A 25,222-nucleotide genomic window follows, 5' to 3' on the forward strand; every position below is an offset into this window, starting at 1 on the left:
TCTCTATGCCTGCTATTTATAATCACTTAAAATCTATCTTTCTGTACTTAATAAATCTGTTTTATATTTTACCTAAAACTGTGGTTTTAGTTGAAGTGCTGGGGAAATCTCAGCTCAGATTACAAAGGCTGGTGCATGTCCACTTTCCTATGAAGAAGTGGTGAACTTATTAATGAGCTTGCATTGCCCAAGGGGTCTTGAGCAGCGTAAGATGGTACATTACGGGGATGCAATTCTGGGGGTTGGGGTGATTGACTGGTGCCTTTCTTGGTATGATTCATGAGTGACTCAGGGAGCATTCATGTAATACAGCTGGGTGTGGGGCCCACCTGTTGATGGCTGAGTGATCACAGCGCCCATAGGGGTGTTACTGCCTGTCACTGGCACAGCTTTGTGAGAGACAGGCCAGGCTACAGACTTAAAAGAGGCACAGTGGTCCCACAGTTCCAGGTTGTACCCCGGGGTCCCCGTCACATCTGTACAATACATTAAGTGCAGAACTGCACATCTAATGTGGAGAAAAACTGGTGCCAAAGGGACAGACAGCGATGATTGACTTTCTTGTATAATTAGAGAGCAATGCATTATAAACGACATTCAATAGCCTATCAAACAGCGCAAGAAGGAACAAGACAGAGGCAAGAGTGGAGCTGCTTCATTAAAATTAGCTTTTCCTGTCATGTGCAAAACCATTTCACAGAAAAAGGGGACTGTTGCTGTGTATAGTGTTGAACATCCAGATGAATGATCTGAAGAGGAAGCTGTCATGTGATATGACATAGAATAATGCAAAATAGACTCTGTTACAGGAAAGCTGTTTCCATGTCAGCCTGTACATGGTGACTATCTGTCTCGAACAAGAGTTTCTTTAAAAAGATTTTTTTTTAAATTAATGGATGGATTTTTTCTGTGCACTGGAGGAAAGACCATAATGGTCTTCAGCGCAGCTGATAAATGAGATATGTTGGTCCAGTGCTGCAGGCATCTTTTTATAACAGTCAGTCAAAAGAGGGGCTATTAAAGGGACACATCAACTTAAAACTTATGCTTCTCTTTGAACACTTTTAACCTTTTGCAAGTGATGCCTAATATTACCGTAATTTATAGCGATTAAAGGGGGAGGAGGGGAGTCTCTACTTTTCAACAGTTTCCTGTGAAGTCTGACACTTTATATATCTATTCAGTTTCATTGATTCCCATTTGTACTTTTGTATAGTCAGTCATTTTCCCTGTTGTTTTGAGTGAATCTTTCACACAGCAGCAGGAAAGCAAAAACTTTTTTTTTTTTTAGAAATAGGGAAATTGGATTGTAAAATAGTAAGAAATCTGGCACAGGGATTCGGCATCACTTGAAAGTATTTTTAACTCATTTTGTCTATGTTTCAGGTTAATGCCATCTCCTTAAAGTTTAATTTGTTTGCTGTTATTCTTTGGCTCAATCCTTCACAAATTCTAGTTCCCCCCTCCTCATGTAGCAGCTGTTCAGCTCTGTTCTCTTTGGCAGTGGTTCTCAAACTTGTTGTCACTAGAGGTCCTTTATTAGTGGTCCACAGAGAGCTGGCTGGTCACATGATGATGGCTCCTCCTCTTTGTTTCTTTCTGCTAAATCGCATTAAACGATGATAAGAATACTTTCTTGAACTTCCTTTTCCATTTAAGGAATTGCATAGGGAGAGGAGGCGGTCCATGTTACTGCAAATGGGAGAGGAGATGGCCCATGAAGCAATCTCTCTATCTACAGTGATCCACAGCATGACAAAATTTGAGGACCCCTGTCCAACACTACTGCTCCTCTCTACAGACTTAGCCCTTCTCAGCCAGAGGATACCAGATCAAATCATGAATACTGGGCATAGGAAACAAGGGAGCTGGGTTAAATCTGCATCTTCTCACCAGCTTTGTGTCCATTCCCCTCTCCAGCCACCCACTCTCCCTCCATGGGTACCTATCACTATAGAAGTCCTGTAGGTGGCAGTGCTAAACTGCCCTCCCTACCAGTCTCTTCTAATGTTTGCCCGCATTACCCAGCATGCTTTGCTGTGTTCACTATTGGAGCTTAGGACCCCCTGGTTGCAGCCTGCTCCCAGTGTATGTTAAGCTGCACAGCAAACCACAGCATCCTGGACTGGAACTTTATTTTTATGTTTGGCAGCTTATCCCTGTGGGCCCCCAAGCCGGCCACCAGATGGTGCTATATTTTTTTTTTGCTACCGCAGATTGCTTCAGAGAACGTTGCTGCATCCGAGAAGAGCTCTGTGTAAGCTCGAAAGCTTGTCTCTTTCACCAGCAGAAGTTGCTGCAATAAAAGATATTCCTTCACCCACCTGGTCTGTCTAATATCCCGGGACCAACACAGCTATAACAACTCTGCATGCTGTACACTGGTGGCAGCTCTTACACATTCTTTCCCTCTTCCTATGCCATTACTGTTGGTTCAACAGCCCACCAGCGTGTGGCATCACTCTTTCAGGAGGATTAGTGCCTCCACTGCAATCTCTGTGAAATAAGGCCAAGCCAGGAGAGTGACTGTTTATGGGAAATAGGTTTCTGTATTTTAATAGTTTGAAAAGAGAAAACTTGGAGTGGAAGGTAAGCCATGGAATGAGGAAATGAGAGGTGGGGGTGGAATGAAGAGGAGTCTCTGAAGCCTCACGGCAGCTTTCAAGCTCTGGGAACCGTAGAGCTCTTCAGTGCTGATTTCAGGCTATGATATGCTGTCTGGTATGTATGGTATTATGGTAGCATTCCTATAATTAAGGGTCTGAGTGTTGCCATCGTCACCCCCTATTATAATAGATTATAACTCAGATATAATAATTTAGCTATGGGCTGAAATTAGACATACAAGTTCTCAGCCTAGGAAACAAAAGTGGTGTTTTTTTTTACCCAGAAGTATTTTATTGTAGGTGGGGCTGGTAGCACCACCTATGATTAAGGTTGCACAACACTTCCGATTATAAGACCCTGTTTTTACCTGCCAAATTTTAACCGGTTGGGCTGAAATTTTCCATGCCAGATGTCTGTCTCAGGCTGAGTTAAAAAAATCCATTAAAATAGTTCAGTTCTCACAACAAAGCTAGGGAAAATATGCCGTTTTGCCTATATTAACAAATTCTTGAGATCTTTTCTTGGAAATGACTTAGCGCCCCCATGCTCTGGAGCAGGAACTTGAAGTTTGGCAGGGAGTGGCCTTTGTGTCAGGGATGTGCCTTTTGTGGTCCCCATGGCCAAGTTATAAACCTTGGAAAAAATTATTTCTCACATGCTCAGTAGAGACTTTGATTTTAAACTGCTAAAATCTCTGAAAATTCTGTTTCGCTGAGTGTGCGCTATCCACTTACAGCTTAAGCTGAGCTAGCGTGAGTCTGTCTGTCAGGGTCACACACGCACAGAACTATGTTAAAAGAACATTATATTAAAGTTGTAAAACCAAGCATGCAAAAGTTAGGCAATGCCAGAATTAAGCTTGCCAGTGTGATCTTAATTTGTCATTGTGCATATGCATTATAATACAGTCTCTAGTTCTGTGATCACGTGCCATTTTTTTCACAGGACCCCTGCCTCATTGGGTACACAGGATGGACCTTCCCTGGAGCTGAATCAGGGTTGTGTAATAAAGGAGGCTGTAGTCTGTAGGACCCCTCCTTCATTAGTTGCAGAAGTTGGAAGATGCATAATGAAAGAGAGGGAATTGCAGGAAGAGAAAATGTGGTCTCACAGTTCAGGCAGTTGAGTGCTGCCCTGGGGAATTGGATTCTATCCTTGCCTCTGCCACAGAATTCCTGTGTGATTCTGGACAAGTCAATTTAAGCAGACTTTTCACAGGTGGCCCCTAATTGTGTGCTCCTCATTTTCGAGGTGCCCAACTTGAGACCCTGGGGTCTGAATTGCAGAAATGATTTCACAGCTGCAACTGCAGTCAATGGGAATGGTGCTTTGAACATATAAAGTGCTATACAGTGATAAGTACTCTGAAAAATCTAGTCATCTCAAATTGGGCACCTAAAAACAGTAAGTACTTTTGATCTTAATCTGTAAAGAAGGGATAATACCTCAGTTCTCCATCTGTATGTAAAAAAAACAAAAACACCATCCCCTCACCTCACAGACATTTTGTCAAAATATATTAATGAGTGTTTGTGAAGCACTCAGATACTATAGCAATGAGCACCAAAAGCTAAACAAGTAGTTACTTGGAGCCCCATGCCCTGTGCGAGATCTACAACTCATGGGTCAGCCCTGGGTCTCCTGCTGGCGGTGGGATGAAAGGAGGAAACAACCTCCCTTCTGCACCTGTACCTGTGGCAGGAGGATCAGAAGGGGAGGCAGTTTGGAGCCATGTAAAACTCTGAGAGCATCCTTCCTACATGCGTCATTTTTGTCTGTCCAATGATAACTGGGCTCTTGCCCAGATCTGTCAGTACTGGCCCTGGTGCTAAGTGTACAACCAAGGGTGATGCAAGGAGGCTCGCTGCACTACCCCTTATGGCGCCTATGCAGGGGCCAGCCACAATTGCAGTTCCTGTGCTCTCCTATGTACGGAGACCGCTCCTTGCCCATGCTCCCAAAAATTTGGGAGGGGGGAGCTGGGGCCAGTGGCTCCATTCCCTGCCTGTGCTCCAGCCACCAAAACTAGCAGACCGCAGAGAGGGAACCCTTGCTGAACTTTGAAGGTATGTGAGGCGCTTGAGGCAATTTTGCTCCTCCTGGAGCTCCCACTGGTGTGATATGAGACCACCCTGCCTCCCAGCATTAGACCATGGCCTTACTGGCATCATCTGTCCTTAAGTGGCTGTATGCATGGTCGGGGTTGTTGAGGAATTTAGTACAAGAACTTTAACCCTGTTCCTCTGCAGCGTTGGAAATCCTTGCTGTCCCCAAGGAATAATAGACCACAGGCCTGGGAATCAAACTCACTTGCTTCATGGCCGTGCGTAGATACAATCACTAGGCCCCTGGGCAGGGCCCACTTCTCCATTTAAACTCGTTGCATCTGCAGCCAGTCCAATCTAGGTTTATTCTTATTGGTATTTAGAAAGGGTTGAGATGTACGTGGAAACACATGTCGTGCATTTGCAAATGGAGTTGCATCACTAGGATATGAATTTGCATAACAATTAGAATGTCTAATTAAGCTGAAACTTCATGTCCTTTTAATTATGCCATTAAGATGTCTAATTACAAAATGAAGACATGTAATTATGGGGCGACAAAACTTTATGAAATGTTATCCTGCTCACTGGAAATCATGTTTTTTAAAAGAAGCCTCAGTTTATACAAATACCAACTTTCCTGACTAAAGCTGGGGTGTTCAGAGCCCTGACGGTAACATGCTCTGCTGTAAGCCCTGCAATAGGCGGGCACAAATGAGTATACAAAAAAGAAAGAAAGAAAAGGAGATTAGTGCATGTGAAAAGTGCCATGTTAACCGTCCTAGAGAGTGAGAGGTAGGGTGGTCTTGTGGTTAAGTTGCTACACTGAGCCTCCAGAGAGCCTGGTGCAGTTCATAGCTCTGACACAGACTTGCTGTATGGCCCTGAGCAAGTCACTTGAACTCTTTGTGCCTTGTTTCCATTGCCTCATCTGCTCAGATGGCTATCAGGGGTTCTAAGGGCACCTGTCTCCTAGGAACTGGACTGAGGCCACCAACTCATTTTGCAAAGATACCAAACAGCCACAAGACAGCAACGGCTTTTGGTTGCTTCAGAACTGGATCACATTTGCCCATTGAGATGACACCGGTGAAAGGCTCGAAAGCCCATTATTAAAACTGTAGAATGATCACAGACATGAATTTTAGCATTTGTTTTGAAAAAGTCATAGCCCTGTTGGAAGAGGCTGCACTCTGAGTACCCGGCCTCCGAGACTAGTGATGAAATATTGTATGGGTCTGCCATACAGGCCTGCAGTCTCCCATGGGGCTTCTCTCTGGAGCATAATGCCTGTTGATTGTCTGTGCAAGTGTTATTGGCTTTCTTTTTTTAATTGCATGCGACTCATCAGTGATATTAAAAAAAATTACTATGACAAACCTGCGGTTTTATTATTACCTATCTCTTGAGCCACCAGCTCCCTCATGACAACATGCGTTAAAAGAATTGTTCAGTAGACCAGAACAGTGTGGATTAAAAGATGATTGCTGCCAGATATTTGAGGTATAAATGTATATAAATTTGCCCTTGCCTTCCTTGTATATCATTAAAACACTAGGTATTTCATCTGGAATAGGAACACTATGGTCACGTAAACTTTGTAGCTGGAAAATACTTTTGTCCCTAAAACTGGTAGATTACGTGTGTGTGTGTGTGTGTGTGTGTGTCTGTGTATGTCTGTCTGACTGTCTATCCTATTCTGACATGAAACTATGTTAAAATGGAGTTAAGGTTAAGAGTACATATCCTAATTTAGAATTTAGATACATTAAAGGGATGCTGTAATTATCCCCAAATCAAGTGTTTATAACCCCATATGTTCATAGATAAAAACCATTTGAAAGAAATCCATGCTTATTCAGATATGGAAATATAGAATTAGGGCACCCAAACAGCCTTCTGAGTCTGCCCTTTCACTGACTCTTAAAAAATTTCCTGTATAATAAAAAACTCACTGAAATCTTGTGCAAAAGGTATATTCAAATACATATTTGGAGGGATTACTGATTATTTTTCCTTACTGTGCTTTATAATTGAAAGTACCTCCTTTATCAGAAACATTAATTCTGTCACGCAGGGGCATGATGTGATAACCATACAGGTTGGATAAAGGTATTTTAGTGTTTGTGGAACCAGATGAGATTTGACTGATTCTTAAAGACACAATACATTTTAAAAAATCTTTTCCACCCCTCACTTTGTCACACTACATGGCAGAGTTTTATGGCCAGATTCGCTGGTACACTTTGGCTGCTTTATCCATTTCTGGAACAATTCAAAGTGGCCAGAGCATACAAGCCAGTTAAACTGAGTTTACAGCTGCTCTGGTTTGTCAGTGCAAAGCAGAACAGTCAGTGTATATCACAGTTTCCACCCCCTTCCTGTCCTCCAAATTCCCTAGCTTCTTGCACCTCTCTACATTACCCTGCATGCACACACCCCTACTTCTCCCTCCTTCACCCTCTACATTCCCTTGTGCACACACACGCATACACCCTAGTTTCCTCTTGCTCCTGGCTTAACCCTTGACTAGATCTGGTAGTTTTTTGAAAATAAATTTAGGATTAATGGTCACTTTTTGCCATTTTTTATTAAAGTTTATTTGTCACGAAGATCTGCCCTCTTTTAAAATGGAACTGTTCTCAATGAGTCTAAAACCACAAGGCCCTTAAGGAAAATGGTGGCCCTCTGTGCTGTGAGGAGGCAGAATCACAATCTGACTGGGAAAAATGAGAGACCTGTTCTCAAATGGCCACCAACAGAGGGCAGGTGTGCTTCCGTCCCTTTAAATAATGGGAGAGGGCAACCATTTTGGAAGATAGTTCTTTGTGGAATTCTCTTAGGGTGACCAGATGTCCTGATATTTGGGGCTTTTTCTCATATAGAGGTCTATTACCCCCTACCCCCGTCCTGATTTTTCACACTTGCTATCTGGTCACCCTAAATTCTCTGTTTCAGAAGAACATTGTATCCTTCAGTCTTTGCTGTAGTACATATCTTCAGTTATGAAAAATAACTATGTATGTAAAATAACCATTAATTCTAAAAACTTATTCAAATGTAGCCTATAAATAAGATTTTAGTGAGATTTAACTATATGGGAAGTCTGAGGAGTCTCTTGCTCTTATACTGAAGTTATTACATGCCAAAGAAAAAAAAAAGTCTGACACGAAGTGCTAAATTTCATAAATGACCCATTTTAATTCATTTTAATTCCTAAACATATTAAGAGATTTACATGTAAATTCTCAGGCAGTTCATTCTGTACTCAAGAGTAAGTGCTATAATTTTGGGGAGTACACACTTTGTTTTTCATATATAACAAAGAGTTTGAATCCCTGTTTTATGTGCAAAAACCCTAACTATGGAATTGCTACTGATACCTTTGCTGGGGTGTATGTGGGTGTGTACTGATATCTCTGTTTGTGTGTGTAAAATAAACTGGGGGACATATCATAACACTTACCTGTTTACCAGGGATAAACCCTATTTCAGCAAAGTATTTTCTGTTTTCCCACCCAGCCTTCCAAAAAAGTCTTTTCTAGTTCCAAGTTTCAGTGAAGTTAAAAAGTGTACCACAATTTTTCTCTCTAAACATCTCTATTTATAGCTCTCAGATGTTGTCAAGTATGCATTGCATCTTTGAAGGAGATCAGACACAGAAAGAATGAGAGAGAAATGTGGGATAATTTCAATGGTACATTAGAGTCCGTGATGATTTTATATTGACTCTTGAACGGTATCTTCTGATGTAAACTGTTTACACTAAATGATAGAAGATGTATTGTTAGTACTCACTTAGTGGGGGGTTGATGGGGCATTGCCACCTCTGTTGTTTATTAATTTATTATCTCTTAAAGGCCAGAAGAATTATCATACTTATTATTAATCATTATTATTTATTTTCCTCTTTGTCTTTGCTGAGTATGCATCTTTTGTTCTCCCTGTTGTTCTTTTGCACTCTGATCTGTGGAGGGAAACTTGACAAAGCCCTGGCTGGGATGATTTAGTTGGGGATTGGTCCTGCTTTGAGCAGGGGGTTGGACTAGATGACCTCCTGAGGTCCCTTCCAACCCTGAGATTCGATGATTCTGTGTGCTTGGGCTATCCTGTCTGTGACCACTGCTCTAACCACTAACCCACTCTTCCCTCCCAGAGCCAGCAACAGAACCCAGGGATCCTGATTTCCAATATGTCACTCAAAGAGCTGTGTAAATCACTGGCAAAATGTATCACATTCCCATCCAGTAGCTCAGAGGTTCTCAACCTTTTTCTTTCTGAGGCCCTCCCCCTCCCCCCCGCAACATGCGGTAAAAATTCCATGGCCCACCAGTGCCACAACTGTTTTTCTGCATATAAAAACGAGGGCCGGCATTAGGGGGTAGAAAGCAGGGCAACTGCCTAGGGCCCCACAAAGTTAAATTGCTCAGGCTTCGGCTTGAGCCCTGGGTAGCGGGGTTCAGGGCCCTGCGTTTCAGCCCCGCAGGACGTGGCTTTGGCTTTCTGCCCTGGGCGCCAGAGAATCTAACACTGACCCTGCTTGGGGACCCTGGCCATCTTAATGCCGGGATTTCCTAGCTTTCCAGTGCTTGGCTTTGCAACCTTAATGCTATTTTAATATAGCTTTTTTTTGCCATGTAATTTCCCAGGTTGTTTGAAAACAACAATCACATACAGGGGGTTTTTCCCCCACAAAACTGAGGAAAAGCAACTAAAATAGCAGAAATACCCCACAATTGTAGGGTGTCGGAATGTGTGTGCGCAAACATGGCACTATTTTTTTCCCCTGCCTTCTGAGTCATTGTGTGCCAGCGCTCAGCATGGCTATGTTAGTGCTCTGCTTACCATCTCGTTGTAAATCATGTTTTTATGCCTTTTGAAAATCTACTTCAAATGTAACTGGAACAAAGAGCATCAGAAGACGGCTGCATCCCTGAAAAAAAGGCCATTATGTGGAGCTGCCAGAACATTCTGAGGCTGACAATGATGAGATGCTAATGAAGGGGTGAATGGTCTCCACACTTGCAGTATATTTTCTTTCCTGTGCTCTCATGAGAATCAGTGCTAAACTTTGAACACTGTTTGTGCTATTTAGCTCTTTTTTTTTATTTAGTATTAGTTGATCACATCATCTCCTTCATGCAGTGTACTCAGTTTTATTTCATTTTGCAATACATGAAGATCTGTGGTTTTGGTACCATTGAGAGAAAATGCATTGTATTGTCGATTGGATAGCTATGAGTACCAAAATCTGATGCATTGTGACATATAATGTGTTTTAATGATCATTCTATTTATATTTTCAAATTAAAACATCAACAATAAAATACAAGTAAGTACACTAGTCTATAAAAAATGTTTTTGCCCCTTACTTTATACACTGAGGATATCAAAGTCCCCAAAATGAAAACCACAGTTTAGGCAAATCTAAAAATAAAATAAAAATAATCCGTAAATAAATAAAACATAAATAATCATTTAATAATAACTAATCGGTGAATAAATAAATAATAAATACTAAATAAATAATAAATAAATTAGTCCCCCCATACATAAAATATATAGTAAATGTGGACTTATATGCCTTCCCCCCTTTTCTTTCTCCACAATTCCCTGTCACATTGAAATTGTGCGCTTGCATGAACCAAAGATAGTTTGTTTCTATTCAGAATTTGTGCTCCCACAGGTTTGTCTTGTCATCTAAAAAATGTTGCTATCTAAAAATGATCAAACATGTACTCTGTTATAATAATTTCTTTTTAAATATCTTCACAGAGGAAAATCAGCAGAAGTTGATATATTATAAGAAATCATTTGGGGATAAAAAAAGTACAAAATACCACTAACTAGATACTTTAGTCTCACTTTATTTTGCTGGTCACAGGAGATCCAACTCTCTATTCACATTTCTAGTTATGGAATATTTCAGCACCCAGAATTCTTTGACACTGGGAGAAAAAAAAATCCAGATGTGACACAAAAGATGGTTTCCTTTGACAAGTCATTTCAGAGTCCAACTATTCTCCCTTTTATCTTTTTTTTGTGAAGGGGAAGCACGCACCTTCTGTCCTTTAGTTAGGAGCAGAGCAAAGCATCTATATATCACCTAGGGCTTTTCAAGTGGAATGTGTGAAGGTTGTGTGACTATCAGACTCTTCCACAGAGGCTCCTTAAACTGAGAGCTGGGGTCCGGGGGGTCAGAACTCATTGGAATTAGTGGGAGTTGTTCTATTGACTTCAGTGTGCTTTGTCCCTGTAGTGTTACTATTCAGTTAAAACTTTATTGGGTATCTGGCTAACTACAAAAAGAAAAGGAGTACTTGTGGCACCTTAGAGACTAACCAATTTATTTGAGCATAAGCTTTCGTGAGCTACAGCTCACTTCATCGGAATACAGACTAACACGGCTGTTACTCTGAAACCTGGCTAACTACAGTTGTTGTTCATGCTTGTCCCTGGCAGACTTCAGTACCTAAAAACACCACTCCTATTTAAAATTGATTTTGGCATAAAGGTTTCAATTGTTGTGTCTGATGGTGTGCAGCCACAGCATTTGACTGTAGGTGTACCTGGGAGTTTTTCCATTGGTTTTTGGTTCTTCCTATTTTATCATTTTTTAAGTTGCTGACTAGTAGCTGGCAAATCAGTTAATCAGTACATCTGGCACAGTAGCTACGTTCCCCCTGAGATACTGACAGTATCTTGTCTCTGGTACTGCTAATTCCAGCTTGAGTTCTTGCACCAATGGTCTAAATGGGTAGTGGGGAAGGGAATTGACCGCTCCCTTCCCCTGTGCCACCAGTCAGAAATGAAATGTGTGTTCTAATCTCACTTATGTTATGGCAGTGTACCTTCATTGACTTCACAGGGGTTTCTTCTGATTTACCCTGGTGTATCTGTGAGCAGAATCAGGTGCCCCAAAAGTTTCCAGGCCTAGATATGCTGGGTTGAGGTATCTCTTTTCTCTACCACTTGCTCCTGGGGAATCAATCCACTAGCTTTTGCAAGTGTGCCTAATAAATGGAGCTACAGAGCAATGCCTCTGTGTTGATTGTGCCATTTGACTGATTGCAGAAAGCATCTCCTCCCAGTCTTACTCCAGGAACTCTACTTATCTAATTCCTCTGGAAAGCCACATGGTGACTACATCCAAAATTAACTTCTTGTCTATTTAACCCCTTTCCTAGGTACTCCACCTCTTCGTTCTCCAGGCTGGAGAAGGTGGGTATCAGGCATCCAGCACCTTTGCCTTTCATCGGAAACCTGCTGTTCTTTCGCCAGGTGAGAAGGCTTTGAGTTGGTATCTATCCAAAAATGTTTTAAAAGAGCAGGGGAGATGGGGAGGAGGGGACGGGAGAGAGTGATCTTGTAGCTACTGATCACTGCTCTTTGAGGATCTTCCTGTGGAAATAACAAGCACAACTCACCTTTGTGACCAGAAGAAACATAGCAAGCAGCTACCTATAAGAGGCACTGATTTAAGGACAAAATTAACCAGACGGAAAGAAAGGGTGTAAGCTTCTGAAGCTAATTACTTGAGCTTTTCCAGGAAAGTTCATGACCTTGGTGGAGTAAGCTTGGTTATGTGAATAGAACAGATTATATTAACTAGCTCTGACTGGTTTGTTCTGAGCTGTTTCAGTTTATACAGCCCTCTGTTGCTGATTGTACATGTTTATTTCAAAGCATGTAACTTTGTCTACTCCCAATCAAGTAAATGAAGTTAGATATCATTAACTAATACTGCTCCCTGCCCCCAGTTTTAAGGTCTTTTTTGAGGGAGGGGAGTTTTGTTTAGTTTTGGGTTTTTTTGCTCATGTACAACAACAGAACTGTTTCATTGAGAGAAACTTTTGTTTTATGGTCTGATTTCAATAAAGGCCAAGGACCCAATCTCTCAATCTGAGTTTACAGTGGAGCACCGTCATTTTTCAGGTATGGAGTGTTAAAGTCTCTCCCATTCACATTGGTGGCTTTCCATGTTGGTTTTCAAGATTCCAAAGCACTTTGTGAAAGGAATCTGGAATAACTCCAGTGTTCAGGCCATATTCCCCCTCCCTCCCCCCCAAAGGTTTAATGTCCAAGATTGTCTGAGAAATGTTAATGAGTATAGTTCTTTTTGCTGTCAAAGTGGTTACACTCCCAGTATCTGATTCATTGTTTGGTAAGGCATTGTGAGGTACCTGGAGTATTAATGTAAATCCAGATTCAATTCTATGGTGAAACTAATTTAAATAGTCGTTTTCACATGTGCACCCAGTTTCAACCAGGAGATAATTTAAAAGGCTGAATCACCTTAACAAGGACTGGAAGGCAGTAATGAGACACGGAGCTGGTCAGCTTTAGCACTGCGACTTGAAACCAGCCTGGAGACTGAAAGTAACTAATCTTGTGTCTCTTTGATGACAAAGCACAATTGATCCCTGTCCTGGCACTTTTTCAGCAACCGGCTGACAGAGAACTGAGTCACCCTCTTACCCCTAGAGGGAGTTGCTCATGAACAGGGTTGAGGCACTGGTGAGAGTAATGTGGGGAAGTTTTCGCTGCTGTTACCTGTGCTTGTACTTAGACAACTTTAGTGAAACTGGTTTCTTTTATATGCACTAAATTAACATAAACAATATAATGAAGAGAAAACACATGCTATTTTACAGGGTTTTTTAAAAAATAAAACAATGTAAAACTGCTGTGCAATTACAGCTTTATGTTCATGCATGAGTACTTAGAAATAAGAATTCTGGATGGGATTTAAACCGTGCTTAAGTTCTTAACAGCACAAGTCCCATGGATTTGCAGTCCTAAATCATTTAGGTTCTTTTGAAAATGCCTCTGTTCTATTGTGGGTGGGCATGATCAGTTCTATCGCTGTCAGTAGGAGCTAGGCACATGTTGTATTTAGTCCAGGCTCTTTGTAATTTGTTTTTCTCCCCTGATAGGTTCTTCTGTATTTTCCTGTTCTGTTTCTTTGATTGTTTTCTCAGAAATAGTGCCCATAGCAACACACTGGTAACAGGAAGACCATGTTTGTGCTGCAGGCTGTTTTCTAATGGTAACATTTTCACATACACATGTACTGTACTGAACTCAGAAAAGGACATCTCCTCCTCTCCCAGTAAGAGATAAACAGAGGCAATATGTCATCTTACTGGGAACTAGGCTGGATTTTATGGACCTAGTTGTGAGGGCACAGCAGCAGTTTGGTGGCTGGGTTAGTTTCTAAGGACAGCTCAGATGCAAGAAGTAAAATGCTTGTACGTCCCGTCGTCATGTATAGAACAGTAAAAACTCTTTGCACTTACATATCAGATGCAATAATGTGATTGTATATAAGCGATCTTGTAAACAGCCTTTCTTCCAAGCCTCTTCGAAAGGCTGAATCCTTCTCCCTGTACTCAGCATTGCCAGCCCCCAGCATTCAAAAATCATGTCAGGCCTCCCAAAATCAGAAATGGTTTAAAAATCATTAGATTTTAAAAATATATATTTTAAGGTTTTTCTATTTGCTTTCTGGGTTTTGACTGCACTCAGGTCACATTTTCAAGCTTTTCTCTGCAGCCGTGAAGGCTAGAAACTTTTAAAAATGAACTCTGAAATTCTCCCATAATCTCATAAATCCAGGAACTGGAGTTTTAAGAAAAACACCAAATACCACAAGACTCACATAAAATTGTAAGAATTGATAACACTTATGCTTACTTATATAGCTGAATAAAATCTATGGGCCTGATTCTCCTCTCACATAAATCATGTAAATCATCAGGTGTAGCTCTAGTAAAGTTAATGGGGTTAATGCCAGTTTTATTTCATCGTATAAGTGAGAGGAGTATCAGGCCCTATCTCCCTTTCTCAGATTGCCTTGAAATGAGGGGGAAATATTACTAATGTGAGTAGGATTTTGCCCAGAGTGCTTCTTTTTTATTGTAAACCTACAAATCAAATTTCTGTTACAAAACTCAAACATGTTTTTCTATATCTCTTCTGTTTAAACAAAAACGCTTTATTGAAGAGTAAGTATTGTTTAGTTTAAAAAAGTAAATGTAGTGTTTGTGAAATCTCTGGCTGTTGGCTGGAATGAGGGTCGCTGCTATGAAGTGTCGTTTGAGAGCTGGAAGATGGTGAGTGGCAAGGGTGGATGGTGGGGGGAGAAATTTGTGGGGAGGTGCAGGGAAATGAATAAAAAGGTAAACAGCAAGTTGTTCCATTACTCGTAAGGTCCCACTTCTCTTTTAAGAACAGGAGAGAGCGACAATCACACCCTGAAATTAAAACATACCCAAGTTAATCGGCTAAAAAAAAGAAGATATGGAATTTTTGCAGTCCTGCAGCTGGGAAATTACCTCAGAGTCCAAGATATTAGATTAAAAATACTTCGATTACATTAGAACCATTTGCAGTGGGTAACATCTGCTGCAGGAGTAAAAGTGATTATGCTGTAAAAACATTGTGTTTAATTTTCCCAGTAATTGAGCAGGAGATTTGCAGCAGACAGAAATGCAATTTCACCAGGAACACTTGAGTGTTTCTCATCCTCCCTGCAACAATCTTGCATTTTTCTTACAAATCTGTGGGAAAACCATGGGGTTTCCTCCCCTCTTGGAAGCATAACCGGATACACAAAGCGTACACAGAGCACGCAAACAAAACAAGGCATTAGAGCCACAGACTATTTAAAAACTGAACAAAAATCACCTCTTAATTCACAAGCTAATGGCTTTATTATGTGACAAATGCGTTCAAAACCTAACATATATAACACGGCCCTTCCCCCAAGAACCAGAGAGAACACTTAACCTGTTGCTCTTACAGTGTTGTATCCCCTCCCCCTGTACCTCGCCCTTTCCTAAGAAAGCAGTTATCAGTTCTGCTGTTTTAAAATGTCATTATCTTGATATTTTAATGGTTTGAGTGATCGGGTACTTTACCTGTGGGCACTATGTACTATTCAACTTGCTGTTGATCTTTGCTGAGCTGAAAAATGTCATGGTCTTGGGTTTTTTTGGTGGGAGGGACTTTTATAACCAGTTGCAACTTCTAGACTGTTGGGTGAGCTGCTTTGGGTCCATATATTGGCATGTTTATATTTTAGTTTCTCCCATTATTCATTCGAAGCTTCAATCATGCTTGTGACTGGTTGTGTGCTGCCTCCCTGCCTTGCATTTTAATGAACGACATCGCTCTTTTAGCCCCTCTCTTGGCATGGACAAGATGCTCTTTGTTTGCTCTGTTTATTCCTGATTGGGCTACTTGTCGTTCCTGGGCTTCCCCTGAGCAGCCCTCTTCTGCTGAATGGAAAACGGGCACTGTATGGATGCTTTGTCTCCTTCAGTGTTGGATTGGGCTGGGCTGGGCTGAGCAGTTTAATGGAGTGAAGGGTGTGGGGAGAAACAAGAGATCAAATGTGATTCTTTCCCACTACTTATCTGCCAAAAGCATCCTTTGATATGCAAGTCAAACAAAATGCAGGGCCCTTGCCATAATGAAATTAATTCCTGTCTAATTTTTGAACTAGCAAGCAGCACATCAGTGTTTGGAGATAGAAGCTGCAGCATTGACTGTTCAGGAATTTAATGACACAGCACGTAAACCAAAGCAAGGTTTTAGAGAGACAAATGGTGAGGAGAATGGGAGGGAAAAAAGAGGGAGCTCACAACTAATCTATCGGCCTGTGTTAATTGCAGGAGTAATATAGCTTGCACTGACAGTAAAAGCTTGCATATGGTTTTGTGTTGTTTGGTAGAGATAAACAAGAAGAGAGGAATGGAATGGGGAGTGTTTGTTTGCCAGTTGATTGATATTTAAGTGGGAACTGGAAAACAAGGCCTTGGCATAATGAACAGATATCTCATTATCTTTCCCATTTGGTCATGGACATGTATTGCGGGCTGACACTGTATCCTGTAAAAATGTACTGGGTGGTTTTAGTCATCTCTAATGCATTGGGAAAATTCTTCTCACATTAGAGGCCTGTTTATATATTTCTAATGAATGAAACACATGCATGCATTACAGATACAACCCTACCCACTGCACAGAGTGCTGTATTGTACTGGGCTTTGATTCGTGGTATGGATGTGCTTATATCTGTGTATGCATTCTCTCCCCTTAGCTACGTCAATCTCCTTTATTTTGATTTGCACTTGATACTGCCTCCCTTGTACAGGACCCAGTCAATTTGGTTCTGCACATGGTCTAATAGGTTTAATTTTTAAATCTGTTTTTATACAACCCTAGCGCTCCTGAAACTAAGGGGCTGTAAGTTCTAATACAAATATAGGCTAATAGGAATGTAAGAGCCAAGAAGGAGCTCTGTGTGTCTTCCTTACGCAGTGCTCCAGTGCTGATCTCTTGAACTGCTATTACAGTTCTGGGCTTCACTTGAACAGAATTGTGCTCAAATGTGTATTAATGTTGTACTGCGCACAAATGGTTTAGGTTTAGACCCACCTAATTTTCACATGTGACTTTAAATATCAATTTGAACTCTGGTCTCCAAGAGAAGAATGGCTAGTATGTTGATAACCCTTTGTGCAACCTATATGTTTCAGCAGTCTTAGTAAGATAGATCTATTTGAGATAGTAGACTTTATAAAAATAGGTTATTTCACAATTCTCAGTGATGTTAGTCTGGCTTTGACTTTCTAAGATTCAGTATGGTATTAGTAAATTTCCATTTAAAGGAAAGGGAATTAGCAAATGCCCTTGTACATCAGAAAGAATTCAAGGTTTTGTTAAGTTTCTTTATTTTTGACTTAATACAGTGCAGAAAGGTGTGAAATGCAACGTAACACCCATCTCTGGTTACTTTAAAAAGTTATCTCACAGGTTTGGTAATGGAAAATACTGTTTTTCAACTCTAGATTGTGGTCTGGTTTAAATCCAGATCCAGCTGGTAATGAAAGTTGTTACCACAGCTTGCTTGGTGGCCTAAGTGAAATGAGTTTGGTGGTCTCAGTCTAGTTCCTACTGGATAGATACACACATGACCGAAATAAAAAGAAATGCCCCCACAGCTGGCACAAAGTGGTACCCTGGTTGGCAGTGGAGACTGAACCACCTTCTAAATCCTAGACGTGGCCTATTCAGGTTGGGATTGAAGCATGTTGATGGGGCATTGTGGGAAAGTTTGCATTGTTGCTGCCTGTGATATATTGATGAATCAAGAAATTGTATTGAATGTTAGATTTTTGAATTATGAGTATTAAGTTTTGGGAGGTGCTTCATGCTCAGGATAGGTTGCAGAGAAATGAAATAAAAATAAAATATTTTTGTGTCTAAATAGAGGACTTTATTGTTCTCAGGCTAGCCATCATCAAATTCTCACACTCACATATACTTTGATATACCTTTCTCATACATGAGAACACTTTAGTATGAGTGTGTGTACATCAATGACAAGAGAATGTATATAAAAAGGGAAATCTTTGGGGCCTGCGCCATTGTATTTAGAGATGCTCCTTTTTGAAGAATACATGTGGAAAACTTGAAGGGAACTTGTTGATGATTTTAATTCCCAGAATTTGGAGTGGTTTTATTCTTTTTCTTGTAGCACAAAACCTTGAGAGTCCCCTGACTTTAGGAGTTGGTGATAGAATTGCGAGAGCATCAATGAGGCCCAAGTAAAGATGCTGAGCATAGTATTTTGTTAGTCACAATCCAATAAGGTGAAGAAATCTGAGGGAAGTGAGCTGAAAGCTTAGGGTGACCAGACGTCCCGATTTTTAGTTCTTTGTCCCGCGTCCTGACCAATGCACGGTTGGGACGCCATTTGTCCCGATATTGTGGCTTTGGCTGTTCCGGCAGCTCCGGCAGCTTTTTTTTTTTTTTTCCCTTGCTTCGGCAACAGGGCTCCGGCCGCTTTTTTTTGTTTGTTTTTTTGCTTCCCCCATGTCTCCCGATATTTTGTCCGTTTCATCTGGTCACCCTATGAAAGCTGCTGGGCCAGGAAGAAAACAGTGTCTCCAATATTCATCATAAAGGCATTCAACAGCTGTCAGCGAGAGGTGATGTTTCATGAGCACCTTTGGAAGTATTTCTGTGTCGCTGGCTAGGCCTCATGTGTGTCTCTCTTCGCACTTTCTATTAAATGCAGCTCTTTAACACACTCAAGTAAGATACTGTCCCTAACTGGCAACAAGAGTAAGCAGAGACCATAAATATAGCCACAGGGCACATCTAGTGTGACCGCCTTTTCAAAAGGCAAAAGCGAGACACGTGCAGGAGCCTTGCCCCCTCCATGGCCCCACCCCTGCTGCTCCTCCTCTTCCTCCCCCAAGGCCCCACCCCCCGGCTAGGCCGGAAGCCAAGAGCTGGGCCGTGGTAAGAGCCACCAAGTTGCTTGGGGAACCCCAGACCCTCCACCTGCCCTGGGTGGGGGGGCCAGGATGCTCGAGAGCAGCCCCTGGCGCATGTCCCCACCGAAGTTTCCTGTAAGCTGCGCGGGTGCGCAGCAGCCTATTAAGCGCCGCGCAGGTGGTCATGAAACCTGCCTAGCACCTGCCACAGCCGGGGAAGGGCGCCCCTCCCCCGGGCCCAACTCAGTCCCGGACCTGCCGCAGCTGGGGCGTCCCTCTCCTGACACCAATCCAGCCCTGGCCCGGACCTGCTGTGGCTGGGGCGCCCCTCCCCGGCCCCAACCCAGCCCTGGACCTCTTGCGGCCGGGGGAGAGGCGCCTATCCCGCAGCCCCAGCCCCGGAGCTGGTGCAACGGGGAGAGGCACCTCTCCCTCCCCTCTCCCGCCCAGGTGCTGCTGCGGGGAGAGAGAGCTGGGGGGAGTCCTCTCTCCATGCCATAGCCCCGGGGCAGACTGCACCCCAAACCCCTCATCCCTGGCCCCACCCCCAAGCCCGCACCCACAGCTGAAGCTCTCACCCCCAACCCCAACCTTCTGCCCCAGCCCTGAGCCCCTCATCCTTGGCCACACCCCAGAGCCCACACCCCTAGTCGGAGCCCTCACACCCCTACTCTCTGCCCCAGCCCTGAGCCCCCTCCCACACGGCAAGCCCCTCAGCTCCACCCCCATCACACATCACCTCCATATTGGTGCACATAACAAAATTCATTCCACACATGGGTGGGAAAAATTAGAGGGAACATTGGTCCCCGCCCTCTGGGGCATGTCTCCCGGGCAGGTGGAGGGTCTGGGTCTCTCCACAGTGGCCTGGGCTCCCTTACTACTGCCTGGCTCCAGCTTCTGGCCTGGCCATGGGGCAGGACCTTGGGGAGGAGAAGAGGGCGAGGCCTCATGGCAAGGGGGGCCTCAGGCCCACTTCAGCTCCCCCCCTCCCCCCCGCCCCACACACACACCAGGAAGAGGCTGGCGCTGCCCTTGAGCCTTAGACAGGCACAGAGCAGTGCCGCAGGGAATTGGGACCAATGCTGTCCTGGAGTCATTCAGCCCAGGACTGGGACTTGACTTCTGCATTTTGGGACTGTCCCGCCCCATTCAGGATGGGTGGTCACCCTAGGAACATCATTTGGGTTCACTTGATTGGTTTTAAGGACCAATGCCTTAGCTCCATCCATCTATCCCCTTTGAGCTTATTAACTTGTACTCAGTTCAGAGACATGCTCATACAGCTGAGGCATGCGTATATTTCTCTGCACTCTGTGGAAGCCTTTCTATGGAAATGCTGAGTGCTGAGGCGCCCTGCGTTTCTGTTAGCAGCGCTCGGTGGCCTGCTGGATGAAAACCAGAACCCTCTCTTTTTAAAATAACAGTCTTGCAAGAAGCTAGAAACTGTAAATAAAACATACAAAGCAATAAGCAAATGGGACCAGCTCACATGTGACTGTATCATGAGAATGGAAGCTGCTAGAGATTCAAGTTTTGAAGCTGGTTGGGCAGTATTATTATTACATGCTTTCTTGCTTCTCCAAATAACAGGTTTTCCTCTCTAGGGGAGGAGGAGGACGTCTCTGCCGTCTCTTCCAGCATCTTAGAAAATCCCCATTGTTTGCCATTTTGCTAACAGTTGGCCCAGCCTCTGTCACCCTATCAAATGCTCTGTGTATGTTTATGCTGCAAAAAACAAAAACAAAAAGGGGGCTCTTCTTAATTCATATGAAAATAGCAGTGAAGGTGAGACAGCTCACTTTGAATTTGCATTAGCAGCTCGAGTTAAAGTCTATAGGAGAGCCTGGGGTGGAATTCAAACTGCTAACCCGAGTTAAAAGCCAAGTTGCCATATCTTCTGGGTTAAAATAGCAGTGAATACATGGCAACTTGGATTTTAACTCAGGTTAGCAGCTTGAATTCAACTCCAGGCTCTCCTATAAGCTTTAACTTGAGCTGCTAACCCAACTTCAAAGCCGAGTTGTCTTATCTTCCCTGCTATTTTACCCCATGTTAGCTAACCTGAGCTAAAAACACAGTTGTTTTTTCAGCCTAGAAATAACCCCCGGTCAAAAACGACTGGATGGGGACTCCCTTTGGCGCCAGAGAACAGGTATGTAAAAGTGGTCACAGTTTTGCTGGTGAGCTGTGTAATGCTTTCCTTAGCTGCTCTTATTGGCAAGCTGGTTTTATGTAACTATAGAAGCTTACGTTATTAAATGCTGTGGGGAGTGGTGCCTCAGGCGATTGCTAATAGGATATGAAGGACTTCACCTCTACAATGGAAGGAAGAAGCTTGTTAAGTGGTGAATGAGAATTGGGACTCTGTACTCCCAGCTTTGCCATTAACTCCCTGTGTGGCTTAGGGCAAGTCACCTATGCTGAGATTTTCAGTTTCCAATAAAACTAATGGGAACTGGGTATCCAAGTCTCCTTGGTGTCTTTGAGAATCATGGGTTTACCTGTTCTGTGCCTTGGTTTACCCATCTGTATAACTGATACAATATATTAATACTTAGGGGAGCGTGATGAGAATTCTCTAATAATAATATGACCTAGCTCTTTGTAGACCTCAAAACACTTTTCTAAGGAGGGGTCAGTGTCATTATCCCCATGTTACAGATGGAGAAACTGAGGCTCGGTGAGGTGACTTGATCAAGCTCACCCATTAGGCCAATGGCAGAGCAGGAATAGAACCCAGGTCTCCCATCTTGTATTTGTAAAACAAATTATCTTCTGATAAAAGATGACATACAATTGAAGAGTATTACATTAGTAATAATAACAGCAATAAACAATATTTTATCAGTTCCAATCCAGTCTAGATCAGAAGTGGCCAAAAAACATTGCTATTCAACAGCTGTTTGGTGGCTTATGTGAAATGATTATCTCCATCCAATTTCCATTGGAAAGAGGTATGCATCACACAAAGTTTCCATCACAACTGGCTCTCTTGTTAGCAGTTTCATCAAAGAGGCTAAAGATTTCATAGATGTGGAGATTAATCTACCCTGTATTGATGGGTACTGTGGTTGAGATACATTACTGGGACAGTGATGTATGGGAGGTTGCCATGAGCTATAACTAAGGCTAAGATTTTGTCATGGTTATTTTTAGTAAAAGTCATGGACTGGTCATGGGCAATAAACAAAAATTCACGGAAGCCATGACCTGACTGTGACTTTTGCTGCTGTGGCTCCATGGTTTCATTATAGGGGCTGGGAGCTGTGGGGTTCTCTCTCTACCCTCAGCAGCTGGAAGCTGCAGGGGGGTACCCTCCGCCCACGGTGGCTGGGGGCTCCAGAGTGGCCATATTTCCTGAAGAGAAAATGGGACATCCACAGCCGGTCGCCTGAGGCGTCTGCCCCCACCCCTTCCGCGAGGCTGTTGCCCGTCTCTGGAACCCTGAGGAGGGCCCCCTTAGGAGTCTGTCACCTGTTGCTGGAACCTTGCAGGGGGCCCCTTGTCGCCTGTCACTGGAACCCTGCCAGGGCCCCACGGTCTGTCAGCTCCAGAGTCCTGCAGCCCCTGGGGCTGAAGCAGAGAATGTCAGGGAGGTCTCTGGAAGTCTCAGACCTCCATGACATAAATGTAGCCTTAGTTATAACTTTTCTAAGAATACCTCACATTTACATAGCCCCTTTCATCCCCAAGAATCACAAAGGCTATCCTGTATGCAGGAATTACTTCACGTACCACTGAAATGCAACTATCTTTGGGGTGAAATGCAGCAGTTATTTACAGCAACACTAAACAACAGTTTAAGTCAGCAAGTGAAGTATATCCAAGTGTAATTTTAGGGGGCTGTAGGTAGGCAAAATGTAACCACCCAAATTACACTTTAGCCTGAACTCCAGGGTTAACAACTCCTCTGTCTGGTGACTGTAAGGACTCAGCACCTTCGCCCTGTGTCTCATTTGAAGAATGACACAACGTCATGAATAAAGGACTTCAGAATCCATGGCTGTGAATCCAACACCTTGTACACAGACACTTAAGAAGGGAGAAATAATCTGAATAGAACAATGGCAATCTGTTAAATATATGCTGTCGTCATGTTGGTGAGTTATTGGCCTGGGGAGAATGTGTATTGGCCAAGAAAAGTCTCTTGGATTCTTAACTTAATACAGAACATAAAAGAATCACTGCTATATTAAATAGGTGCATCTCCATTGACATCAATGAAGTTGCATTCATTCCCTCCAGCTTTAAAGTTAGAACTTAGTGAGTCCAGACGCTGTTTCCCCGCCTTTATTAGAATGCAAAGAACTCCCCATCCAAATGAATACAACTACTTATAATAATGGCCAGGTATCAGTTATATGCTGGTATTATAGACAACCCAGAATGGTTGCTGGCAACAGGCATTATCCATGAGCCAGCACATTTAGCTGAGTCTTAACTTTATTAGCAGTTTCAGAGTAACAGCCGTGTTAGTCTGTATTCGCAAAAAGAAAAGGAGGACTTGTGGCACCTTAGAGACTAACCAATTTATTTGAGCATAAGCTTTCGTGAGTTATAGCTCACTTCATCGGATCCGATGAAGTGAGCTGTAGCTCACGAAAGCTTATGCTCAAATAAATTGGTTAGTCTCTAAGGTGCCACAAGTACTCCTTTTCTTTTATTAGCAGTGTCTCAATGCATTAGCCATGTGCTCTTCAGCATATGGTAAATACATACCGATTTATTTTCATTAGGGTTTTGTTAGAAGTGCTGCATAGCCCTAACTCCATGAAAAATGTTTACAGCATGAGCCGTTTCTTAAAATAAAAGGCTGGGCTACAATCATCAGCTTGGCCTGGAAAGATTGGAGAGTGAGTGATAATGAAAAGCAGGAAAGTGTAGCCGTGTATAGGTTGGGAGTCTCTCAGCTAGCTGGTCCTAGTTTTGCAGGTCCTTATGCTAAATAACAAGTGGAGGGCTCTGTACAGCTCCCTCTCCAATCATGTACCCTCGTATCCTTGACATTCCACCCTCATCTGTAACACACCTCAGATCTTGTTAGCCACCACAGGAACATGAATTTATGAGGCTGCTTAGCCTCCATGACTCACTCCGTATGAATCAGAAAGTGAAGACAAAGTGCAGTTTTCCACAAGGGGCGCAGCTGGGTAATGCAGGTGGGGAACTGAATCTTTGCCATGGCTCACTGAGTCAGATGGGACAACAGAGGAGGTATTAAGGATAGTATTCTGGGCGTGTGACGTGGTGTAGGGCCCTATGTGGCTGCATAAATTGCATAGGACTAAAGCTGCCATTGCACCGATGTGGGTGGAAATACATATTCTGGGACGCCAATATTTTTATTTATACTTTTTGTAGCAAAAGTGAAACTTAACTAGACAAACAGAAGAATAAGAAAGGACTGACTTGTCTGACTTGTATTAAAATAATAATAATAATAAAAATACTTCTTTAAAAATCCTCAGGCAAAAAACTGCAATTCCAAGTGCTGGTGGGCTTTTGTAGGTGAAGACCTCATTTTAATAGAGCTCATTTGAAATTTTTCAACCAAAAAACAGAGTTTAATCAAAAGCAATTATTTTTTTGGGAAAATGCAGGTTTTTTAAAAATTGTCAATTTTTCAATGGAAAATTTCTAAACAAAATCAAAACAAAATTTGTTATTGCAACTGGAATTTTCATTTTGGTTTGGTTTCTGAAAACAATTTTTTTTAAACTTCTGATTTGTTTCTTTTCTTTTTTCATCATCGAAGGCAATAGAATTAATAATATCATCTATGGATTTTCCCCTCACACGTTTTGCTTTTAGTTTTATTCCATTTTTCCTTTTTCCACTCAGCAACTTTTTGAAACTTCCTCAACTTTGGAAAAGTTACAGGATTGCTAAGGAAAAAACAAAACACCGTAACTTTGTCACTGTGCAACTTTCCAAGATGAAATAGTTTTGAAAAGTTAGAGTGGAAAAAGGAGAAAGGAAACAAAATTAACAATCCCCCTCACTACTGGACATTATTCGTTCTATTGCACTCAGTGACAAAAAGAGGGTGGGGAAGAGAAACAGAAAAGGGAGGTAAGTGAACATGTGAAATTTTGAAAAAAAAAATCCACAAAACACAAAGAAAATTGTTCTAGACTGAATCCTGCAAAATGGGAATAATTAGATTTTTTTCCCATTAAAATGATCTTTCCCATTTTTTGACTAGCTCTGCTTCTTACACACTATATCTGGTGGTTCTTAGTCAATTTGTGGAATAGCCAAAGGTGAAAACATTTC

General features: G+C 42.4%; 1 protein-coding gene across 13 annotated transcripts in view; it reads left to right on the forward strand.

The window, feature by feature from the left end:
* Positions 1-25,222, forward strand: part of TBXAS1 (thromboxane A synthase 1) — a 323,500-nt gene that overhangs the window by 71,452 nt on the left and 226,826 nt on the right. For 7 of the 13 annotated variants that reach the window (XR_005222459.2, XM_043541625.1, XM_043541665.1 and 4 more), the window contains one exon: positions 11,840-11,933. Coding sequence is in view for 12 of the 13 variants with exons in the window: in XM_043541625.1 (XP_043397560.1) it covers positions 11,840-11,933 (94 nt within the window). In the remaining variant the exon portion in view is untranslated. Of the gene's footprint in view, positions 1-2,691; positions 2,722-11,839; positions 11,934-12,532; positions 12,588-25,222 lie in introns of those variants that run through there. The other 6 variants (XM_043541631.1, XM_043541641.1, XM_043541632.1 and 3 more) reach the window with 3 other exon arrangements.

The sequence above is a fragment of the Chelonia mydas genome, chromosome 1, assembly GCF_015237465.2.
Source record: "Chelonia mydas isolate rCheMyd1 chromosome 1, rCheMyd1.pri.v2, whole genome shotgun sequence".
Lineage (NCBI taxonomy): Eukaryota > Metazoa > Chordata > Testudines > Cheloniidae > Chelonia > Chelonia mydas.